The 19,011-nt window shown below is 51.2% G+C and overlaps 6 protein-coding genes and 1 pseudogene across 7 annotated transcripts, besides 1 other annotated feature; 2 read left to right on the forward strand and 5 right to left on the reverse strand.

The window, feature by feature from the left end:
- Window positions 1-80: 80 nt before the first annotated feature.
- On the reverse strand, window positions 81-968 carry NCS54_01321200 (annotated as a pseudogene). The gene has a single exon.
- Window positions 81-968: a sequence feature.
- A 1,196-nt stretch (window positions 969-2,164) lies between these two features.
- Window positions 2,165-3,172, forward strand: NCS54_01321300 (Hypothetical protein; the record flags this gene model as incomplete). Its single annotated transcript, XM_053158418.1, has 1 exon — window positions 2,165-3,172. The coding sequence occupies one exon, from the start codon at window positions 2,165-2,167 to the stop codon at window positions 3,170-3,172; it is 1,008 nt and encodes a 335-aa protein (XP_053014393.1).
- Window positions 3,173-4,372: 1,200 nt separating this feature from the next.
- On the reverse strand, window positions 4,373-6,194 carry NCS54_01321400 (Amidase; the record flags this gene model as incomplete). The annotated part of the gene is made up of 5 exons (XM_053158419.1): window positions 4,373-4,768; window positions 4,818-5,319; window positions 5,372-5,439; window positions 5,485-5,868; window positions 5,928-6,194. The coding sequence occupies 5 exons, from the start codon at window positions 6,192-6,194 to the stop codon at window positions 4,373-4,375; spliced, it is 1,617 nt and encodes a 538-aa protein (XP_053014394.1).
- Window positions 6,195-6,645: 451 nt separating this feature from the next.
- On the reverse strand, window positions 6,646-7,636 carry NCS54_01321500 (N-acetyltransferase domain-containing protein; the record flags this gene model as incomplete). The annotated part of the gene is made up of 4 exons (XM_053158420.1): window positions 7,559-7,636; window positions 7,383-7,444; window positions 7,031-7,332; window positions 6,646-6,978 (listed from the first exon to the last, which is right to left on the reverse strand). Exons 1-4 carry the CDS (start codon window positions 7,618-7,620, stop codon window positions 6,646-6,648), a joined length of 759 nt encoding a protein of 252 aa, XP_053014395.1. The 5' UTR covers window positions 7,621-7,636.
- Window positions 7,637-10,142: 2,506 nt separating this feature from the next.
- On the reverse strand, window positions 10,143-14,776 carry NCS54_01321600 (NACHT domain-containing protein; the record flags this gene model as incomplete). Its single annotated transcript, XM_053158421.1, has 3 exons — window positions 10,143-12,608; window positions 12,658-14,320; window positions 14,382-14,776. 3 exons carry the CDS (start codon window positions 14,774-14,776, stop codon window positions 10,143-10,145), a joined length of 4,524 nt encoding a protein of 1,507 aa, XP_053014396.1.
- Window positions 14,777-15,835: 1,059 nt separating this feature from the next.
- NCS54_01321700 (Hypothetical protein) lies at window positions 15,836-17,928 on the forward strand (the record flags this gene model as incomplete). Its single annotated transcript, XM_053158422.1, has 4 exons — window positions 15,836-16,185; window positions 16,251-16,456; window positions 16,527-17,854; window positions 17,899-17,928. 4 exons carry the CDS (start codon window positions 15,836-15,838, stop codon window positions 17,926-17,928), a joined length of 1,914 nt encoding a protein of 637 aa, XP_053014397.1.
- A 353-nt stretch (window positions 17,929-18,281) lies between these two features.
- NCS54_01321800 (MFS domain-containing protein) lies at window positions 18,282-18,646 on the reverse strand (the record flags this gene model as incomplete). The annotated part of the gene is made up of 2 exons (XM_053158423.1): window positions 18,282-18,372; window positions 18,426-18,646. 2 exons carry the CDS (start codon window positions 18,644-18,646, stop codon window positions 18,282-18,284), a joined length of 312 nt encoding a protein of 103 aa, XP_053014398.1.
- Window positions 18,647-19,011: the final 365 nt, after the last annotated feature.

Below are 19,011 nucleotides of genomic sequence, written 5' to 3' on the forward strand. Positions count from 1 at the left end.
ATATCCTCCAACCATGTAAGTAAGTATGCATCGGGAACAGAAGTTGAGGCTATTCCCCGGGACAGTGCCAAGTAGTTGGCTCAAGACTGCTTAATCTTTTCCAATCCACCCTTCTCCTGAATCTTCTTCTCAAGCACGTCTATGCCCGCCATCTTCTTCATGGTACTATCCGTCAAGCCAATAGGAAGCAAAGTGGCGAGTCGAGCTGTGCCCGCTTTTCCTCCCCTCGACACCAGGTACGGTGGTTTGCGCTGGCTAAGGTCTCCAGCAACCTGATTCGCCCACGTCGTCGCATCAGGCTTGACGATGCCTCTCTCCTTTCCGGACATTGTGGCCTCGATATCTTCCTTGGCAAGGTTATAGATCGAGTCTGCGGGAAGCACAGGATGGGGCGAATTATCGTGAAAGGTTGACTTGACGCCGCCAGTCAAGAGATTGATGACACGAATGCCGAAAGGGTCGAGTTCAATGCGTAGACTCTCGGTTATGCTGGTTGCTGCAGCTTTGGAAGCACCGTAGGCTCCCTGGAAAGGCAACGCACAGCCGAGAAGACTTGATCCTGAGGTGTGGTTGGCGATGATGGGATTCCGGTCCGACTTGAGCAGCAGGGGTAGAAACGCCCGAGTGACACGAATGATGGAAAAGACGTTGAGCTCGAACAAGTCGTGAGCCTTGTCGATATCGATGTGAATAATGGGCATGCTGTAGCCAGTGCCGGCGTTGTTGACGAGTCCATCCAGAGAGCCGCCAGTCAATTGCTTGACGTGTTCGACGGCAGCAGCAATTGACTCTTCAGAACCAACGTCGAGTTGAATGCATTCAATTCCTGCATTCTTCACGGCCGTCAATTTTGAAAGGTTGCGCGCAGAGGCAAAGACGCGCCAGTCGCGTTTGTGAAGGGCGATGGCGAGGGCAGAGCCAAGGCTGCCATCGGAGCAGCCCGTCAAGAGAATTGTGCGTTTTGTCGCCATTTTAATGTTTTGATGTTCTAATTGAGTTATCTACTTCTGCCACAAAACAGCCGCTGCCTGCCATTTTTATTCTCATCGCCATTAGAAAGTCGCCGAGCCTCAATCCAAATTGAAGCCTCACGATGCACCAAAAAGTTCCAAACAATCGGGAGGATTTTTAACCGGTTGCCCCCATTACTCAGCTAAAACACGGGGCTCTTGATTGCAAACTCGCTTGGCCTGGGTCCGTCGGGGCACGGTTAGACCGCTTGCTGGGGGGGCCAAGACCGCAAAAGCCCGCTATTGACGAGAGCTGAGACATTGATTTGGGGCTGGTGGTGTTGGTCCGATTTTCGGCCAAGTCAATCAGTCGCTTGCAAGGTTATTCCGAGACTCCGCTTCACGGATCAAAACCCGCGCGACTGAGGCTTATAAATGCTGTTACTAGGAATATTCTACAGAAACACAATAACCATTTAGTATCGGATGATAGTATGGATTGATATTTTGTGCTTTTCTTCGATGACGTCCGTCGCGGATCGAGAAGACATACCGCTGGACACCTTTAGAAATGAACTTCTCTCATCAATCAACGTTCTTATTCCAACCGAGACTTTTCTCATGAAAGCACGCGCAAGATCAGTCACAGGTATTATGCTACTAGATTCACAGCAAAGTGGCCACAAACTCAGCTCCTGCAGCCATTCATCAATGAGGCCATATCAAGACGTCAACATTCCGGGCATCAATGACGAATCTTGACATCCTCAAAACCTCCGAGGTGTCCTACAACCAGCCAAACCTCAACTGGCCTGACTGACGTGCGATATTGCGCCTCTGATATGCTCAAACTACCCGAACAAGGCTAAAACCCGGCCATCGATCCCCTTGCGCTCTTAAATACGGATTTATTGAGAATATCCTACATCACGACTTGAGCGCTTAACCTGGAGCCCCGGACCATCCCCGCAATGCAACGTCTACTCGCGGGGTAGCGTGTTTATTTGTTTTGCGCACGAATCGTATTCTATCGCCAACTCTAAACTTCGGAGAAACTTCTTTGATCGGCTGTCACTTTCCAAGTCTGGAGTGATCCGCGAAAGTCGGGGTCAGGATGTTGTGGTATAAATGGCTGTAAGAAAACCGATCATCTTGATGTTATTCAGCTCACCACCACTCTCGTGCCCTCAAGTCTCCTCCCTCACTGCTTTGCTATGCATCTCTGGTCTCGCTCCAATCTAAGTGCTCTCTTGGCTCTTCTTGCAGCCAAGGGGGCATTCTCCCGAGCTCTTGTTAAAAGAGATAGCCCTGTCCTACCAGGCCTCTGGGCCGACCCCAACATTGCCGTCGTGAACCACACCTACTACCTCTATGTCACGACTGATGGCTTTGAAGGATGGAGCGGAAATGATTTCTTCTGGTGGAAGTCTGAAGATCTCGTATCTTGGACTAGAAGCGAGGAGCCCTTCCTTGTCCTCGACGGCGAGAATGGCAATGTCCCTTGGGCCACCGGCAATGCCTGGGCACCTGGCTTTGCGGCTAAGGATGGAAAGTACTACTTCTATCATAGTGGCAACAACCCTTCAGTTTCAGAAGGTCACAAGAGCATTGGAGTGGCTGTCGCCGACCATCCCGAAGGACCCTTCAAGGCCCAGTCAAAGGCCATGATCCAGGGCACCAAGGATGAGGAGATTGTCAGCAACCAATCCATCGACCCCGCTGCTTTCGAAGACCCAGAGACTGGAAAGTACTACATCTACTGGGGTAACGGAGTACCCATTGTCGCCGAGCTGGACGACGACATGGTTTCGCTCAAGCCCGGCTGGCACAGACTGGAAGGCCTCGTCAACTTCCGTGAGGGCCTGTTTGTCAACTACCGCGACGGAACTTATCACCTGACATATTCTATTGATGATACGAGGTCTGAGAACTACCGTGTCGGCTACGCGACGGCATCCAACCCCATCGGTCCCTGGACTTATCAAGGGGTGATCCTGCAGAAGGATGCCTCTCTTGGCATTCTCGGCACGGGACATAACTCGGTGCTCAACATCCCTGGAACTGATGAGTGGTACATTGCCTATCATCGCTTTCAGATTCCCGGTGGTGGTGGTTTCAAGCGGGAGACTACTATCGACAAGCTGTTCATTGATCAAGATACGGGACTCTTCCTGCCAGTGAAGCCCACCTTGGAGAGTGTTGGACCTCGAAGACTTCCTTGAACAGATGTACATACTTAGACCAGAGTAGAATTATTCAGTCCTCGACATCAGGCTTGTTGAATTTACGCCATTCTCAAATATAACCGAGAACGGTAGAGTCATATAAACAAAGAGTCCCGATATCTCTGCAGAGAAGACAGAAGAACTTGTCTATTCCAGTGCAACCTAGGACCAATCCAACAAGCGCCAATTGGGCATTTCTCTGTGCCCGAATTTTAAAGAATCAACACTGCCAAGCATGGCATATGCGGTTTCAGAAGGCGCGAGAAGGCGTGTGAATTCTGGATGAAAATTAGAACAGGTCGTAGCCGGGGCGTCACCCACCGGGGACGGCTTGTTTGAACTCACAGCGACGGTTCCTGCGAACCCTTCGAACAAAAAACAACAGCTCTTGAACAGTCTGGGCAGCACCAAGAACGATTCTCATCCTTTCTCGGATCTGGTCGACGAGCTCCCGTTCGCCCGCGTAGTTGCCCGTGTCCCTTAGAAAGTTGCAGCAGGTGGTGCAGGTCTGGGCATTCCGGGGGTCGTCGAATAGGGCATTGCAGCAATCTTCGCAGAGGCTCATCTTGTACCGTGAGTGAGAGGGAGAGGAGAGGAAGAAGTGCGTGTGTAATAACGGTTTTGTGTTGTCTGTACTAAAGGACGTCAAACGACTCTCTTTATAGTTATTTCTCACTTGAGGCGGATTACAACTCCCGAGCCTGATTTCACATTATCAGCTTGAGGCAATTAGTTGGACGCTGATTAGCATCGCAGAGCCTCACCTTTTCTGTATCTGACCTGTTATTAGCTGCCTAGTTTCGCGTATGCAACTTCCGATGCCATCCTGCGCAGCCTGCCTCTGCCCGATGCAAGCCCCCCATATCCCACAACTCATTCGTGGGTGGCCATGTACATTTGTCTTGTGATCTGAGGGAATTACATATGAAGCCTGGTTGTGTGTGATAAGGCAACATTGCACCCCTCGTTTTACTCTATTTTCTCACCTGCATTCACTTGTCTGGCCTCAAACGCCTTATGCCGAGCCTGATCTTGGACTCGGTTGCACATACCTATTTTCATAGAGCTCTAGATCAGGCTGGGCAATCTTATTTCCCAGGACCATCATATAAGCGAGCATAGAGGGGATAATGAGCCGCATGCAAACGACGCCGTGTATTAAAAACAACTCGACATTTTAGTCTTGTCTAATATGCTCTAGTTTCTACCCATAGCGTGTTCAATCTCCTTCAGCGCAGCAAGAACCTTCTCGTCATACTGTCGTCGGCCGACAATTTGCAAACTGACAGGAGCATCCTTGTACTTCTCCGGGCTATACATGTCGTACACAAACTTGTCTTGGTCGTTCTTGGGCACGTAGCTAGTGTTCTTGATATCCTTGGTAGGATCGACAGTCGTAACTGGGAAGACTGCGGCTGGGTAATCGAGGAGGTTCCATTGGGCTGTGTATCCCCAGTAGCGTGACTGATCGTGGGGTGTAGCGGCTCCGAATGAGGGCGGGCAGAGGATGACATCGACTTCTTGTCCGTCTTTGCCTGTGTTTGTCCAGGCACGGGCGTATGCAGCGCGGTAGTCCTCTCGCTCAGTGCAAAGCTGAGACATGTTAGCGCTGAAACTTGGACAGTCGAAACTAGACACCTACCTTCCAAAGCTCATGCTGAGTATGGTTCTTAACCTTGGGCTGCTCTTGGATGATGAACTTTGTCAAAGGCAGAACAGGCTCTCCACTAGCCTCCATAGTCTTGAGAGCCTCCTCGCCACCGTCAGGCCAGTACAACTCAGAGATGATATCCCAGGCCTTGCCATGGAACAGAGGCACGGCATCCCAATCAACAACTTCCATACCCGCCTTTCGACAGGCCTCTGCAACCTCGGTCAATGCACGGGTCATGGGGGGATGGGGCTGGACCACGCCATCCCACCACATAACGGCGACCTTGAGAGGTCTCGTAAAGGTGTATGGGGTCCATTCCTTGACCGTCAGAGAAGGGTCAATCTTCCAAGGCTTGGATGCCAGGGCAGCCTTCATGAATACCTCGAGAGCTTCACGGTCGACTGTCATGGGGCCTGGGGTTGAGGCGATGGTCTCCTTGCCAGCCATGGGTGCTCGTCCACCCATGACTGAGATGCGCTTGAGAGTCGGCCTAGAAAGACAAGTTAGCTAAAGTGGTTATTTTTAATTTTAGGATGCCGTACTTGAAACCGTAAACACCGACATGGGCTGCAGGACAGCGAATGCTACCGCCAATATCACCACCAACACCCTAGCACTGTTAGAGAATTTCTCAGCAGAGTAAAACTCATCTCACCAAGATACTTCCACGGATACCCAAAAGAGCGGATTCACCACCACTGCTTCCTCCAGAAGTCAGGTCGCGGTTATAGGGGTTAACCGTTCGCCCATAGATAACACTGATGGTCTCCAGATGCATGATTGTCTGCGGTTGAGTGGTTCGCGCATAGAAGACACAGCCTTCATCGTAAAGAGTATCATAGAGCAGGTTAGACCCATGGGGCTTGCCAATCCAGGCTACAAATGATGCATTGGTGGTGACATTCTCGCCCACCATGCCATGATGCTCCTTGGTGGAGATTGGGAGACCAAAGAGCATTCCTTTTGGCTCGGGCAAGGAATCAAGGTGCTGAGCACGGGCAATCGCCTCGTCCCACATGAGTTCCACCAGACAGTTAGTCTAAAACCGTTAGCTGAGAGTATCCACTTTGTGACATGTTGACAAGGCATAGGGCGTACAGCAGCCTGGGCCAAAGCGGCTCTCCGCAAAAAGGCCCTCGTGACCTCTTCCACCTTGATCTTTCGCTCTCGCAAAAGAGAAAGCAGCTCTGTGACGGAGTAATTTTCGGTGATTTCAATCTCACGTTCGGTCAAGACGGCCTTAGGTAGACCCTGGGAGTTGAGGGGTAACTCGTCTGGGATCCCCTCCAATTTGGGGTCAACTTTGGCGAGGGACTCATCACGCTTGGCTCTAGCCGACGCAACTGTCGCTTCGTAGGCTGCCATTTTTGCTTCTAATTCTGATTGTCAGTTGCTTATATTCAAGGTTGAGAAATGATGATTCATACTTGAAAGAAACGCCTGAATGCTGGTAGGTACTGGACCGTGCAAGGGTTATAACAACCTCTCCCACAACTTGATATGCTTATGAAGGAGGAAGAAACAGATATCGAGTCTTGGTTCAAGAAACAGGCGGGGTTATAAGGCCTCGGGTCCGAACGGCTAACTGATAAGGTAGAGGTAAGCCGGGACCCCGCACTTCGGGGGTTCAATGACAATATGAGCGGCAAGCGTCGGTTCCGAGGCCGGCATCTGTTAGTGTAGATAAGCATCATGGGATCTCGTGTACCCATATTGGGGATTTGTAAGTGTTGCTTGCAAGGTCACCGCTAAAAAGAGACCTCTACTGCTCCCATATCCTAAACTAGAAATGTCATTATGCCTGGTGCTGTCAAGACTACCTCCCATTTCCAGGTTCTGCATTTGGCTCCCTAATCATGGTAAACAGCTTAATTGCATCCCCATCATCATCACAAATCATTTCCTTCTGAAACTTAAATCCCCATCGTCCGTATATGGCCACGTTAGGGACATCGCGGCTCGACTCCAGATAACACTTCATATTCTCAGCATCGGCCTGATCCGTAACAGCCTTCATCATCTGAGCTCCAACACCCTTCCCTTGTGCCTCTGGAAGCACCACCATAATGTTGAGGAAGTAGTATCCTCGGGGATCAGTCCAAAGCTCTGACTGAGCTTTAGCTTGAGCATCCTTCCAGATATAGTATCGCTATGTCACGGGTTAGCTTGTTGGTATGACAAGCGAGGGGCTGCCATGTTACCTTGACGTTGAGACCTCCCCTGCCATAGTAAAGGTTCATCCAAATCTGACCAAAATAGAGTCGCCAGCCCTCCAGCCAGTCATTCCATGTTGGGGGTTGGTCTGCCGGTTGGGGACGTAGCCACATGGCTACACCAAGTACCTTGTCGCTGCCCTCTTCTTTTGCAACGTGGAATATCCCATTTCTCATACCCCACCGCATCCTTATGCCTAGAGACACAGAATTCCGCTCGGGATTAAACTGGACAGACAAGAAATAAGTCAACAGCGTAACCTGAGGAAGTACATTGGGTCCAGGGCGAGCTGGGTAGCAAGCGCAAGTTATAGGGAGTTGTTCAAATGGGAACAGTAACCACTGCCTACCTTGGTGTGGTCGTATACCCATACATTGTATGGATCTCCTGCAAAGGCTTGTCTATCAATAAGTCAACCCGGGCAACATCGAGGCGCTATGCTTGGCATGAACTATTCCAATGCCAACCTGCGAGGTCGTTTGGGCTGGTTGAGCCAGACCGAGTTGGGTACTTACTGCACGGCTTTCACCGCGCCAGGAATATCGGCTTCGGTAAGATCGGTGACGTATATGGCCATTTTGGAGTAATTCGGCTTATATAATATGTCATATGAGATGACTGAAGGTGAAGGAGGACAGTCGATATTCCAAGGTTGAAGAGTGTCTGCGGGGTTGATCAATCTTGTTCCGAATCAAGGCCGCGCAGAATTGCCCAATGAGGGAGGTGAATCCGAGACATTCTCTCCCCCCATGATAACGAGCAGAGATAAGAGCCATTTGATTTCCGCCAAGATTCTGGTGGAAATGTCTTTTTGTAGGAGGCCCCAAGGGGGCCAGATGAATAAGCGTCGCTGCTTGTACAATATAACACCGGTTTTTCTTTTTCGTCAAATCGGTATGAAGCAGGTCAGCGCCATTCCATACTGGCAAACAAATAAGGACTCAATTGTACTTTTTACAGATGTCAGGTGACACTTTCCTCCTCGGAGGGGGTTAAATTTGCAGTGCAGTTTCACGTCCTGACCAGCCACGCAGGTGTCGTGGCCAATAAGACAAAGTTTCGAACCGCACAGTTCCATAAAATCCACAAGAATAGGCAAGGCTGTGTTTACGCACGGATACTATGAATGAAGTTCTCGAGGGAATAGAACCTGCGTCAAAGGCCAACTTCCAAGGGCTCTAGTCAGGTATCAGCTAAGCGCCTCCTGCTTTTGGCAAAAGTAGTAGTACTTAATACACATCAGCTTTATGCCTATGGACTTGATCTCATAAAGTTGAAATCGATAAAGCTTTACTAGGCTGGCTGTGAATTTAGAACGATAGGGACTATGAACCGTCGAAATGCCGGTTCGAAGCCATACATTTTCTATAAAAATACGAATTCTCCCCCTCATCCTCACAAAACGATACAATGATACTTTATAGTAAATAGGCTTCTCAGTACTTTCCTTGCCCGGGCGTCAATTGTCCTGCCTCAAGTTGCATTCAAAATACGACTGTTTCCGAGACCTGTGTTGCTTTTGCTGTGAACTTGATCGTTCTTCGGTCACCTATATCCTATGTTAGCTTCTACTTCTCATTTCCTTAAAGACTTCTGCCGCCATACAATTGTGGTAGAAAATGATCTACTTGTCGTTGTGGTCGCAGTAAAGAGCCTTGTAGCCAGTCCAGCACCCCTTGCCATAATCATTGTAGCACTCCTTGAACTCGGAGCCCTTGCGCTCATAGAGCTCGTCAATGTTCTCTTCCTCGGTGTCAGTGGCAGTCAGCCAGCCCTGGTGAGGGGGGTCGATGCCCAGGTGGCCGCCGTGGTCGGCGTGGTGGCCGCAGAAGGGAGCGGTGCCAACCCACTCGCATTTGCGGCCGTGGAAGGTGCAGCCGGCGAGGGCTCCGCGGGCCATGATGACCATTGTGAGGGCGGCGAGGGAAGAACGCATTTTGTTGGTGTTTGCAAGTGAAGTGGTTGTGTGAAGGTTGCTGTGATTGATGAGATGTTGATAGTGATGAAGGATGAGTTGATTCGAGGGGACCAGATGCCATTTATATACCTTTTTACTCTTCTCCGAGTGCTTTCTTTTCTCAATCAACGTCAACCAAGCCCAAGTGGCGAAGCAATATTCCCTCTCTGTTTCGGCCGTTTGTCGGTGAGCTGGTGGAACATCTGAGGGCCATTGTAAGACTCTATTGACACGGCATGAAGTTCCTCAGTGTGGTCGTGTGAGCAAAACTCTTAGTCACTGATAGATGCGATGATGTCTTCTGAATTCCGACATGTTCATTTCTGTTCCAACGATCGGGCGTGAACGCCTACCCGATACTGTGAGTTTCTCGCAAAGTGGTAATGGAATCATTTAAATGCCTTCCTCGATGATGAGGCAGGCAGAAGTGAGAAGAGGAATTTGGGAGAGGAATATGATAGTTGCAGATTTAGTAGTAGTCAGAAGCAACTTGGGTAAGCTATTCGCCCATTGCGCCCTCAAGTCAGCTTTGATGCCCCCGCCAACAATAATTACTTTCTATTCGCAGCACACCCTTCAGTGACTCCGAGGCCCTCCCAAGTCCTCCCATAGCCGATTCGATTATTCGAGCATCCGAGACTGCCGACGTTCCGTGCCCCCTCCAAACCCGGAGCTCCCTCCGCAACCTCCTTCCAATCTAACACATCTCTGCCGAGACACCGATCTCGTGTCTCGATTCCACTACTGGGAGAATTACGAGAGACAAGTTCCATCCCGAGCCCTTTCGGATAATTAAGGGCCCGCATGATCTAGACCTCCTAAGACAATTCTCCCAGAAGGGGAAACCCGGGGTGGCGGTCCGCTTGTCGGGCCGCTTCTTAGCAGACGGGATCTTGACATTGGTAACGGAAAAAGGAATTTGATTACTCTTCCATGATCCCGTGAGACCGGTTTGGAAATCAAGGGGTCAGGCCCTTGGACACGGTTTTGGGTCCGCGGGCCGGGTATTGCCCCCCAGCTATGCCGTCGACTCTATGGCTGTTGCTATGTGGTCCGATATTGCTTTGTCGTATGAGTTTCATTATTAATTATCCTGAATCCTGAGTATTGTGTCACGTTCCCATCTCTTGTCAATATGTCCACTACTCAGTCTGTGTCAAAATCCGCAACCTCTCAAGCATTCTCCTATCAAACCTAATAATGATGACTCTGCCAGCTTTGCATCCGATCGCAAGAGTGTACCCCAACACCGAGTATTGACAGTCTCGGCAGTCGGTCGGCAATTTTAGTATGTCGTGGTCTAGCCACTTGACCCAGCATGTCCTGACATCGACTCTAAGTTCTTGACGGAAGTGAATGACTTGATGAGACCGGGTAGGTATCAGGCCATGCACGTCAGATGGGAGGGGACACTCTCCGACACTTGTGAGAAGGCCTCTCTCGCCGGGGAGGAACGAGAGATGATGAATCGCATGAGTAAGATCCATAACTTTGAATAGACGCTCCTCGGTCTTCCAGTTCCAAACCTCGGCCCACGGCACAGGGACGCGGCTGTCCAGAGTAGTCGCATATGACGTAGTAGTCGCCACGTATGGTCCCTTTTCCGAGAATGCTGCGAAGGGCACCTTTGCCAAGGTCGCGTTGGTCCCTTCTTTAAGCTTCGAGATGAACCGTCCTTCTGGCAACCTCCATATACACAGGCTGCCTTCCAAATCTGTTGCCACCAAAGCGCCATCGGCCGAGAACCACACATTTCCAAAGTTGAGCTCACGAGGCCCCGAGGTGCTATTTTGGTCGACAATGAGCTTCTTGGTCTGTAGGTTCCAGAGGTGGAATTTCCCTGCCGCGCTGTCGAGGTAGTGCGTTGGGCGAATGCTTGCTGCCATAAATTTGGAGCAAGGGGACAAGGCCAAGTGCAGAATCTCATATCCGGTGGTCGGAAAGACGTCCTGAACCTCAAAATTCATGCCCCTGCGGTTCCAGACACGGATCTCGCCATACCCATTCAAACCCGTGACGATGCTTCGCGAGTCTGGAGAGATGGCAAGGCGAATGGACCCCAGCGCATCCTCAAACTGCCATTCGCAGTCCCCGGTCCTTGTATTCCAGACACTCGAGGTTTTGGCAGACTGCCCCAGCGCGACGAGGCTTGAGTCATCAGAGAAGACAATTGAAAGCTTGGTTTTATCATACTCCATGGTTGAAAGCTCGTGTAGACATTCTCCTGTGTTGGTATTCCATATTCGAAGCATGTCATCAACTGACACTGTTGCTATCGCGGTGTTGTCAGGAGAGAACTTGATTTGATGTATTGTTCCGAAAGGGTGGTGTGGCTCATCAACACTTCGCTTCCAATCCCAAATCCGGATGGTCTGGTCCATGGAGAAGGATGCGAGAACCGCGCCGTCAGGGGAGAAGAGTATCGAGTTTATGAGACCCGAGTGGCCTTGGAGGATATTGACACAAGCATTCTCAGACAGGCTCCAAATCTGAATGGTCGAGTTGAGTAAGGCCAAGGCCAAAAATTTCGAGTCAGGCGAGAAGACCAGTCTTTTGACATCCGACGGAAGATTGTCGAAAGAGGACAAGCATCTGCCGGTTGCGGAGCTCCAGATCTGAACTTTCTTGACCGAACCCGTGGCTATCGTTTCCGAATCGGGAGAGAAGGCAGCGACTTCAACGGTTCCTGGGCCTTCTCCGGCGTCGTCTGTCAGCTCGCAGAGAAGTGCACCGCTGTTTCGACCCCAGACATGCATGGACTTGGAGCTCCAGGAGTAACCACCTCGGCCATAGATATCGAAATAGAAGTATGCTAGCACCATATTTGAATCAGGCGAGATTAAGGCCCTTTCATAACGGTCAAGAGTGAACGAGGTCTGGCCTGTGCCGGAATTCCAAAGCTTGGTTGGTATGCCATTGCCGTACGAGACAATAGTCTTCAGATCGGGCGACAAGATCGCTTCACGGACCATGCCGCCCGGTGGCATGAGTTCCTGCACGCATGCTCCCGTATCCCGGCTCCAGGAGTATATGGCCATGTCGCTTGACACCGCTGATAAGAACCTGGAGTCGGCCGAAAAGGCCATTGAGGAGATCTCGCCGTTATCTGCCATCAACTCGTGCACGCAAGCCCCTGTTGCCAGACTCCAGATGCGGATGATTCCATTGATAGCAGCAGCCGCTACAACCTCTGCATCTGGCGATAGAGCCGTGGCACAAATGGGAGCACGGGTGCCTTTGAGTTCGTAGATGCACTCTCCTGTGTCCCAGTTCCAGACTCGGACAGCTTGATCCAGAGAAGCTGAGACAAGGATTGAGGAATCCAGTGAAAAGGCCACGGCGTTAACAGGAGCTTGGTGGCCTTCTAGAACTCTCAAACAGGTGTCCCAGTCGGGCTCCACTAATGGTACTAGAGTAATCCACGGGGGAATCTGACTCCTGAAAGCTTGTCTAATGGGGCTATTCTTTGGCGCAAAGACAAGTGCAGATGAATACACCTGTAACGGAGCGAGATTGATGCCAGTCGCGTTGGAAACCAGGAAGCGCATGGCATCAGCAAGGAACTCGGAAAGCCGCTGAGCGTTCTGGGATTGCGACTGTGACTGAGACTGCAATATGTCAGCGAGCCAAGTCGGGTAAAGCAGCTGGAGTACATACCAGGGCTGTCTGCAAGTTGGTGATCAGCTGCGAGACTTGCCACGCACGGTCAATCAGTGTCAAAGCCTCGATCCAGACAAGGAAATGGTGGGTTAAGAAGATATAGACAAGCATGATATCCTCCTCCTCGAGGCCAGCCAACTCCTGGTGGTACACCCAATGCAGGCATGCGTACTGCACCACGCCCGGCAAACGCTCATCGATCAGTTTACGATCCATGTCCGAGCGACGTGTTCCGGGATTTTGAACTGTGCAGATGTCAGGTCTGAGGTGATCTCGCATCAATCCGAAGCAGCGTCTGGCCAAGTTCCTTGAGACAGCCTTTTCATCAATCCAGAATGGATTTTGCGCACGAGTCGCTGTGTCGACGAGGTAGTCCCTAAAGGACAAGTGCAGTGTCCTGACTGGGGCATCTGGGGATTTTGGAATGCTGAGAACTGAGTGAAGCATGTCGAGCCTGTCGTCGATTGTGCTTTGTGGGATGTCAATAAGTCGTGATAACGTGATAGTAGAGAGAGGGCTGGCAAGGGTGACAATAGCACCGACGACCCGTCGAAACTCTTCAATGATGTGTTGCCTCTCATCGGCGGATGCATCGGCCAGCTGTTGGCTCAGAACTGGTGAGTAGATGATGTGCATCTTGGAAGCACCTCTCCTGCTCTGGTGTTGCAACACCTTTTCCAGCTGTCGGGCGGGACTACCATGCTTCCGATCGTTGATGAAACGGCAGATGGTTGCTGCAAAAATGAAGAGAGGGACGGCGCTTTCGGTGAGTGATTGGATCTCGGTAGGCTTGGGCCAATTTGGAGGCAGTTGACGGTTCTTGGTGACGGAGGAATTCCACCCTGTCCGTATCTCGCTGAGTTGGTACTGAAGGAAAAGAGAAATGTCGCGCTCGACGACGCGACGAGGGATCTCGTGGAGGATACAGTCTTGCCACCTGCCCTCGACAGCGCTGAAGCCAAGTCGCACTGGCAACTCTGGTCGACTGGTGACAAAGACTCGGAGCCGTGGGCGCTGAACATCTCGAGTTTGCGAAAAGAGGTTGATGATGAGCTTGATGTCTTCGTCTCGTTCGCATTCGTCCAGGGCATCGATCACAATTACAAGTGGTGTCCCATCTCTAAACAGGTGGGCGCAAGCGGAGAAGGCGTCAAGAATAAGGGTCTTGAACTGTACTTGCGCGGCCTTTCCGACAATGGTAGGATCGGAATCGAACCTCTCCTTGATCTTTGGACCCAGTGCTGGTTGACTAAGGGCCAATTGGCGTGCTATCGTGGTGAAAAGCTTGGCCAAGTTGCCTCGATCTGTCTCACCCCTCTTGAAGAAAAAGTTGGCTCCAAGCAGACCGTGGCTGGCAAGTGAACGGGCGATTGTGCGCGATATGGTGGACTTTCCCGTCCCCGCCATGCCATTGAGCCAGAATATTGTTTTGCCATTGGGGTCGTGGATCCAATTGTTTATGTGGTTGAGGAGTTCCACTCGGGTATTTTGTAGGCAGGTCGGGTTGTGTTGTTCGGCTCGAGAGTCGAATGAGGCACCGTCGGCGAAGGGGAGTCGGTCGATGGCTATTCTCTGTCGGTCGACCTCCATTCTCCTTCGATCAACTTCTACTCGTCGTCGGTCGTTTTCGGCCTTGTCGTCCATTTTGAGGATCACGTCGCTGTTAGGCGCGGGTCAGCCCGAGTCTAGTCGGACGGGTAGGGACGGGAGGGCCAACTTACGCGACGTCCACCTGGAGGACGTTATGAACGATCCCCGTGCATCGCTCCAGTTCCAGGATCGCTTCTTCGACCTTTTTCTTCTGGAAAGACCACATCAAACTGCTGAATCTCCCACGGTTCGACAGCAGCCCCTCCAGCCAGAAGAGCTGCGCCTTGCCGTCACCCATTGCCTGGGCGAGCTTCCTCGAGGCGTGCAGTTTCGCCCCGCGCGGGCTCTGCAGTAATTGTTGAACATGTTGTGAAACCGAGTTCAGCTGCGTGGCGGCCTGCAGCAGCCTCGCTCGCTCGGGCTTGGAGTTCTTGACATCCTGCGCGTACTCGGACAGCCATGCAATGATCTTGACGGAGAGATCGACGACGGCAATGACGTTTGCGGCGACACCGAGACCTTCCATCGTTCGTTTCTCAGCCGTGACCGGTCGGCTTCATCGCTGGCGATTGATCGCTGGGAGGGAGATTGGGAGCTGTCTGCGCCAAGGCAATCGAAGGAAGGATTGCGGCTGAGTGCGGGGGTCGCGAGTTCTGGACCAGGCTGCTATGGATGCTGGGAGGGTTGAAAAGCTGCTAATGCAATGTCCACGTGATCCATCAGAATGAGGCCAGCCTCAATCAAGCCGGCCTCACTAGGAGCCATGTTGTCTATGTTGTTCCTCTTCTTGATATGGTCGCGTTCAGACGCGAAAGTCAATTGCGATTAATCGTTTGTCTCGATATAGCGACGTCCCCACCCCCGCGTAAAGTACCTTCCTAATAAAATCCGCCTGCCAAGACATGCACAGTGCATTGGTGCTTTGGTACAACCTTACAATCGGGACGGGCGGCTGACAAGTCAGTTGGTTGCATACTTCCCCTGCCCAACCGAGTACGAAAATAAAACCGGTGGATTTCCATTCGCTACTCAGAGTTCGGTTCGGGGCCCAAAGATGACTGCATATACATCCCGTCTTCTGTGCCGTCTTATGTGTCAGCTTTCCTGGGCAGGGCTAAGTCAACCTCCCCGCCTACTCAACCTGTCTAAAATTTAAACACTCAACTAGGAACATGATATGGGTTGAGCGTTTAGCGGTGTTGTAAAAAACATTTTATAGGCCAGCCCTCCATCACTTGAATTGGAACCACTTGCTCAACCAGAGCCCAAGCCGACGATACAGGGCATCCAAGTGTTTGCCATGAGTTATTCATAAAAAGGCGCAGGATCACAGCCTGCCGCTGCCAAGGACACTTGAACGTAAATGAGTCTATGAGGCCCTTCCATACGAAACCGCAACGGGAAGAGTCACAGGGAGATTACTGGCGGCAGGAGAGATGTTTCTGCCATTGGCAGCGATCAAGCTTGCCAAGGCAAACAGGGCTAGGCTTGCAGAGTTGTGCGCAGGTTTTGCAGGGGCTGTCACGCCTAAAAGCCCTCCAGCGCCTCGGGCTTCCCAGCCGCACATCATTTTCATTGATTTACCATGCGGCAATTGATATCAAGCAAGTCACTTCTAGGACAATGGATGTTCGAGATTGGGGCTATTGCCTTGGCCTCGGCTGCCGTCGCTGCCATTGTGATCCTCCTTATCAACTTCGATGGTGAACGCGTCTTTGACGACCCGATGATCACCCTGAACGCCGTCATCTCGACTTTGTCTACAACCAGCCGAGTTTGCCTCCTCGCCATGCTTGCAAGCACCATCAGCCAATGGAATTGGCTACTATTTTCAAGCAAGCCTCGCCGTCTTGTCGACTTTGAATACTTCTCCGCTGCGAGCCGCGGTCCTTTGGGGAGTCTCAGGGTCCTCTTGGACCTTCGTATTCTGGGCGGGTAATAACTGACACCCAGTAATTCCTCAAGCAAGAGTCGGAGACTGACAGCCCATGCTTTGACAGGCCTGTAGTGCGAGTCGGCGCCCTCGTTACCATCCTCACTATCGCTCTCGACCCTTTTGCTCAACAACTCGTACAGCTTCAAGAGAGAATAAAGGAGGGCGAGGCTCGCGAATCTGAGGCTTTAATTTCTACTGCGGATAGTTATTCTCGAGGTGTCGTCAATATGCCTTTGTCCTCATTCGAAGGCAACGAGGGTAACTTTACCGGTAACTACCGTTCTTGGAAAAGAAAGGAGTCAAAAGACCATTTCAAGCTAACTTCTCGGTGTCTACCTAGTTAAGAATGGCAGACTAGTGACCGAAGATGACGATATGCTCTCGTCAGTAGAGCCAGATTCCGGGATGGACATCTCGATTAAACTCAGCTACGCTGACGTTGACCGGGGACTCAGACACCAAGTGGCCTACAACTGTTCCACAGCCGATTGTGAGTACAAGCCGAGTGACTCGTTGGCTGTTTGCAGTCGGTGCGATGACATAGCGTCTTCTTTGAAGAAGCGTGTCGCCCGAGGAAAGCAACTACAGATTGCCGAATTGGTTAAACACCAAGAATCGCCCAACGGGACCAACGAGTGCACGGAATATTACCTCCCTAATGGTGTGTATCTGAGCAATCTAGACGGCGACGATGACATATACTCGCCATATCAGTTGTTATACATGGTCATGTTCGGCACTGGCGATCAAAACAGCACGATAGCGATGACCAAGATGGATACTCTGATATGGGCCCAGAGTTTTATCACAGTTGATAAGAGTTCTCTACAAAATGGGCTCTTCGAATGGCCGAAGGTCAAGGTTGTTGCTCAGGAGTGCGCACTCTACTACTGCATCAAGCAATATAGAGCTGCTGTCAAGAACGGAACACTAGAGGAAAATTCGACTACCCTCGAGAACCACAAGCGTATACAGGGTTCCTGGCAGATTCAACCTGACTTCGGTATTGAAGAAGAGGGCTTTCCCGAGTATGCCAACAATTCACTCGCTTGGGATCCGGCCGTCGCCTCATTTAGGAGGAGTGAACTCCTGTTGGGGGACGAATCCCGGAACTGGACTATCGCTTCAGATGCCGTTTATAGCATCAGCTCCTTGATCAAACAGACATTTACCAAGTGTATGGAGACACGAGAAAATTGCACAGAAGAAGACGGCTTGGATCCTCCGCATGGGTTTGTTGCCCGCAGACAGTCCAACCCTCACATCGCTGACATGTTGCAACACGACCCTGGGGACTTATTTGAAAAGATGGCCCGCGGAATGAGCGTCGCTATTCGAAACGGGGCTGACGAAGGACAAAATGTGATTGGAACCACCTTTTTCCCCGTCACCGTCTACAGAGTCGCCTGGCCGTGGATTAGCCTTCACTTGCTTGCTACACTCGGCAGCCTGATGTTCCTTATTGCTACCATCTGGCCGACGCACAAGGCGAAGCTACCCGCCTGGAAGTCGAGCGAGTTGGCAGTCTTTTCGCAGGTGGCTGCGGCAAACGGAGTGTTTAGTGGTGGGGAGACGTACCATGAACTGGAGGAAAAGGCAAAGGCTGTGCCAGTCGTCCTCCTCGAAAAGAGGAACCAAGAAGAGGGCATTGTGCTGGAAGACCGTGGTGTGTCAGGGGATTTGTCAGGGGAGGACATCATGTTACCGACCAGGAGCGCATCGAAGACAGGGTCGTTATTTAGGAGAGGGAGAAACAGGGGAGAGTATGAGAGTGTCAGGGTAGAGAGCAGAGAAGACAACGAGAGAGGGAGATTGATCATAAGAAGGAACGAGAGCCCCCGCTGTTAAGCACTTTAGACATGTTTTCTGAATGCCTAGTGGGGTTCTTGCTGATTGACTACGTACGTGACGGTGCATAGATAGGTAAGTCCCAAGTCGGATCAGCAGTGCCGAGTCAACACACTACAGTTACAAAGACAGGTAAGTCTTTAGCGAGACGGAGCCCGCCTCGGCCTCTTTCGCCCTTGGTGCCAGCGACTTTCCGATTCCAGCCATCAATGTACTCGGTGGAATAGAATCAACTTTCACCGTGTCCTCAGTTACATCCAGTTGAACTAGGGCTCAGCATTTCGGCACCAGCGAAGGATGTTTTGGATTGACTGAGAGTTATGGACCGCGAGCCGAATCTATCCAAGTTAGTCCTGCAGCCATACTAGTAGGTAGAATTGCGTGGACGAACCCGTTTGCCATAAACATAGGGAAACAAACCATAGAGACAGCGATGTGGATGGAACCAATGAGAAAGAAGACATTAATTGGGCCATGCTTAGCAAGCCAGTCATTAACAAAGAATGAAATGGCAAAGCTCGTGGCTGCCTTGATGAGCGTGACGGCAGCGTAAGCATCTTGGGCGTATTTTCGGTGACAGTCGAGCAGATACGTGTTGGAGACGTGCGACATAATGGCACCACCGAAAGCTGATAGACCGAAGAAGAAAACAGGTGCGAACTAGTGGATACGGTAGTGAATAGATAATCCGAACCCCTAGAAGTCCATAGCGCCTGTCACGAGCGCTGGCACGCAGAAGATATTGCGGAACTCTGACTCGTAAATGCCACCATTCTTACGCGACATATAAGTCACTAGCCAGTTAGCGACGGGCCTGAATGAAGTTGCCGATGGTGTTTCGGACCAAGGGCGAGAGAACCGTTAGCCCCACGGCGCTGGTCGTGAAGTTGTAAGGTGCTGTCGTAAAGATTTATGCCAGGGACGCCGACATCGCGGCTGTAAAGGCCATAGCCAAGCCATAAGCATAGGCCGCCCAG

This window comes from Fusarium falciforme, chromosome 11, assembly GCF_026873545.1.
Source record: "Fusarium falciforme chromosome 11, complete sequence".
Taxonomy (NCBI): domain Eukaryota; kingdom Fungi; phylum Ascomycota; class Sordariomycetes; order Hypocreales; family Nectriaceae; genus Fusarium; species Fusarium falciforme.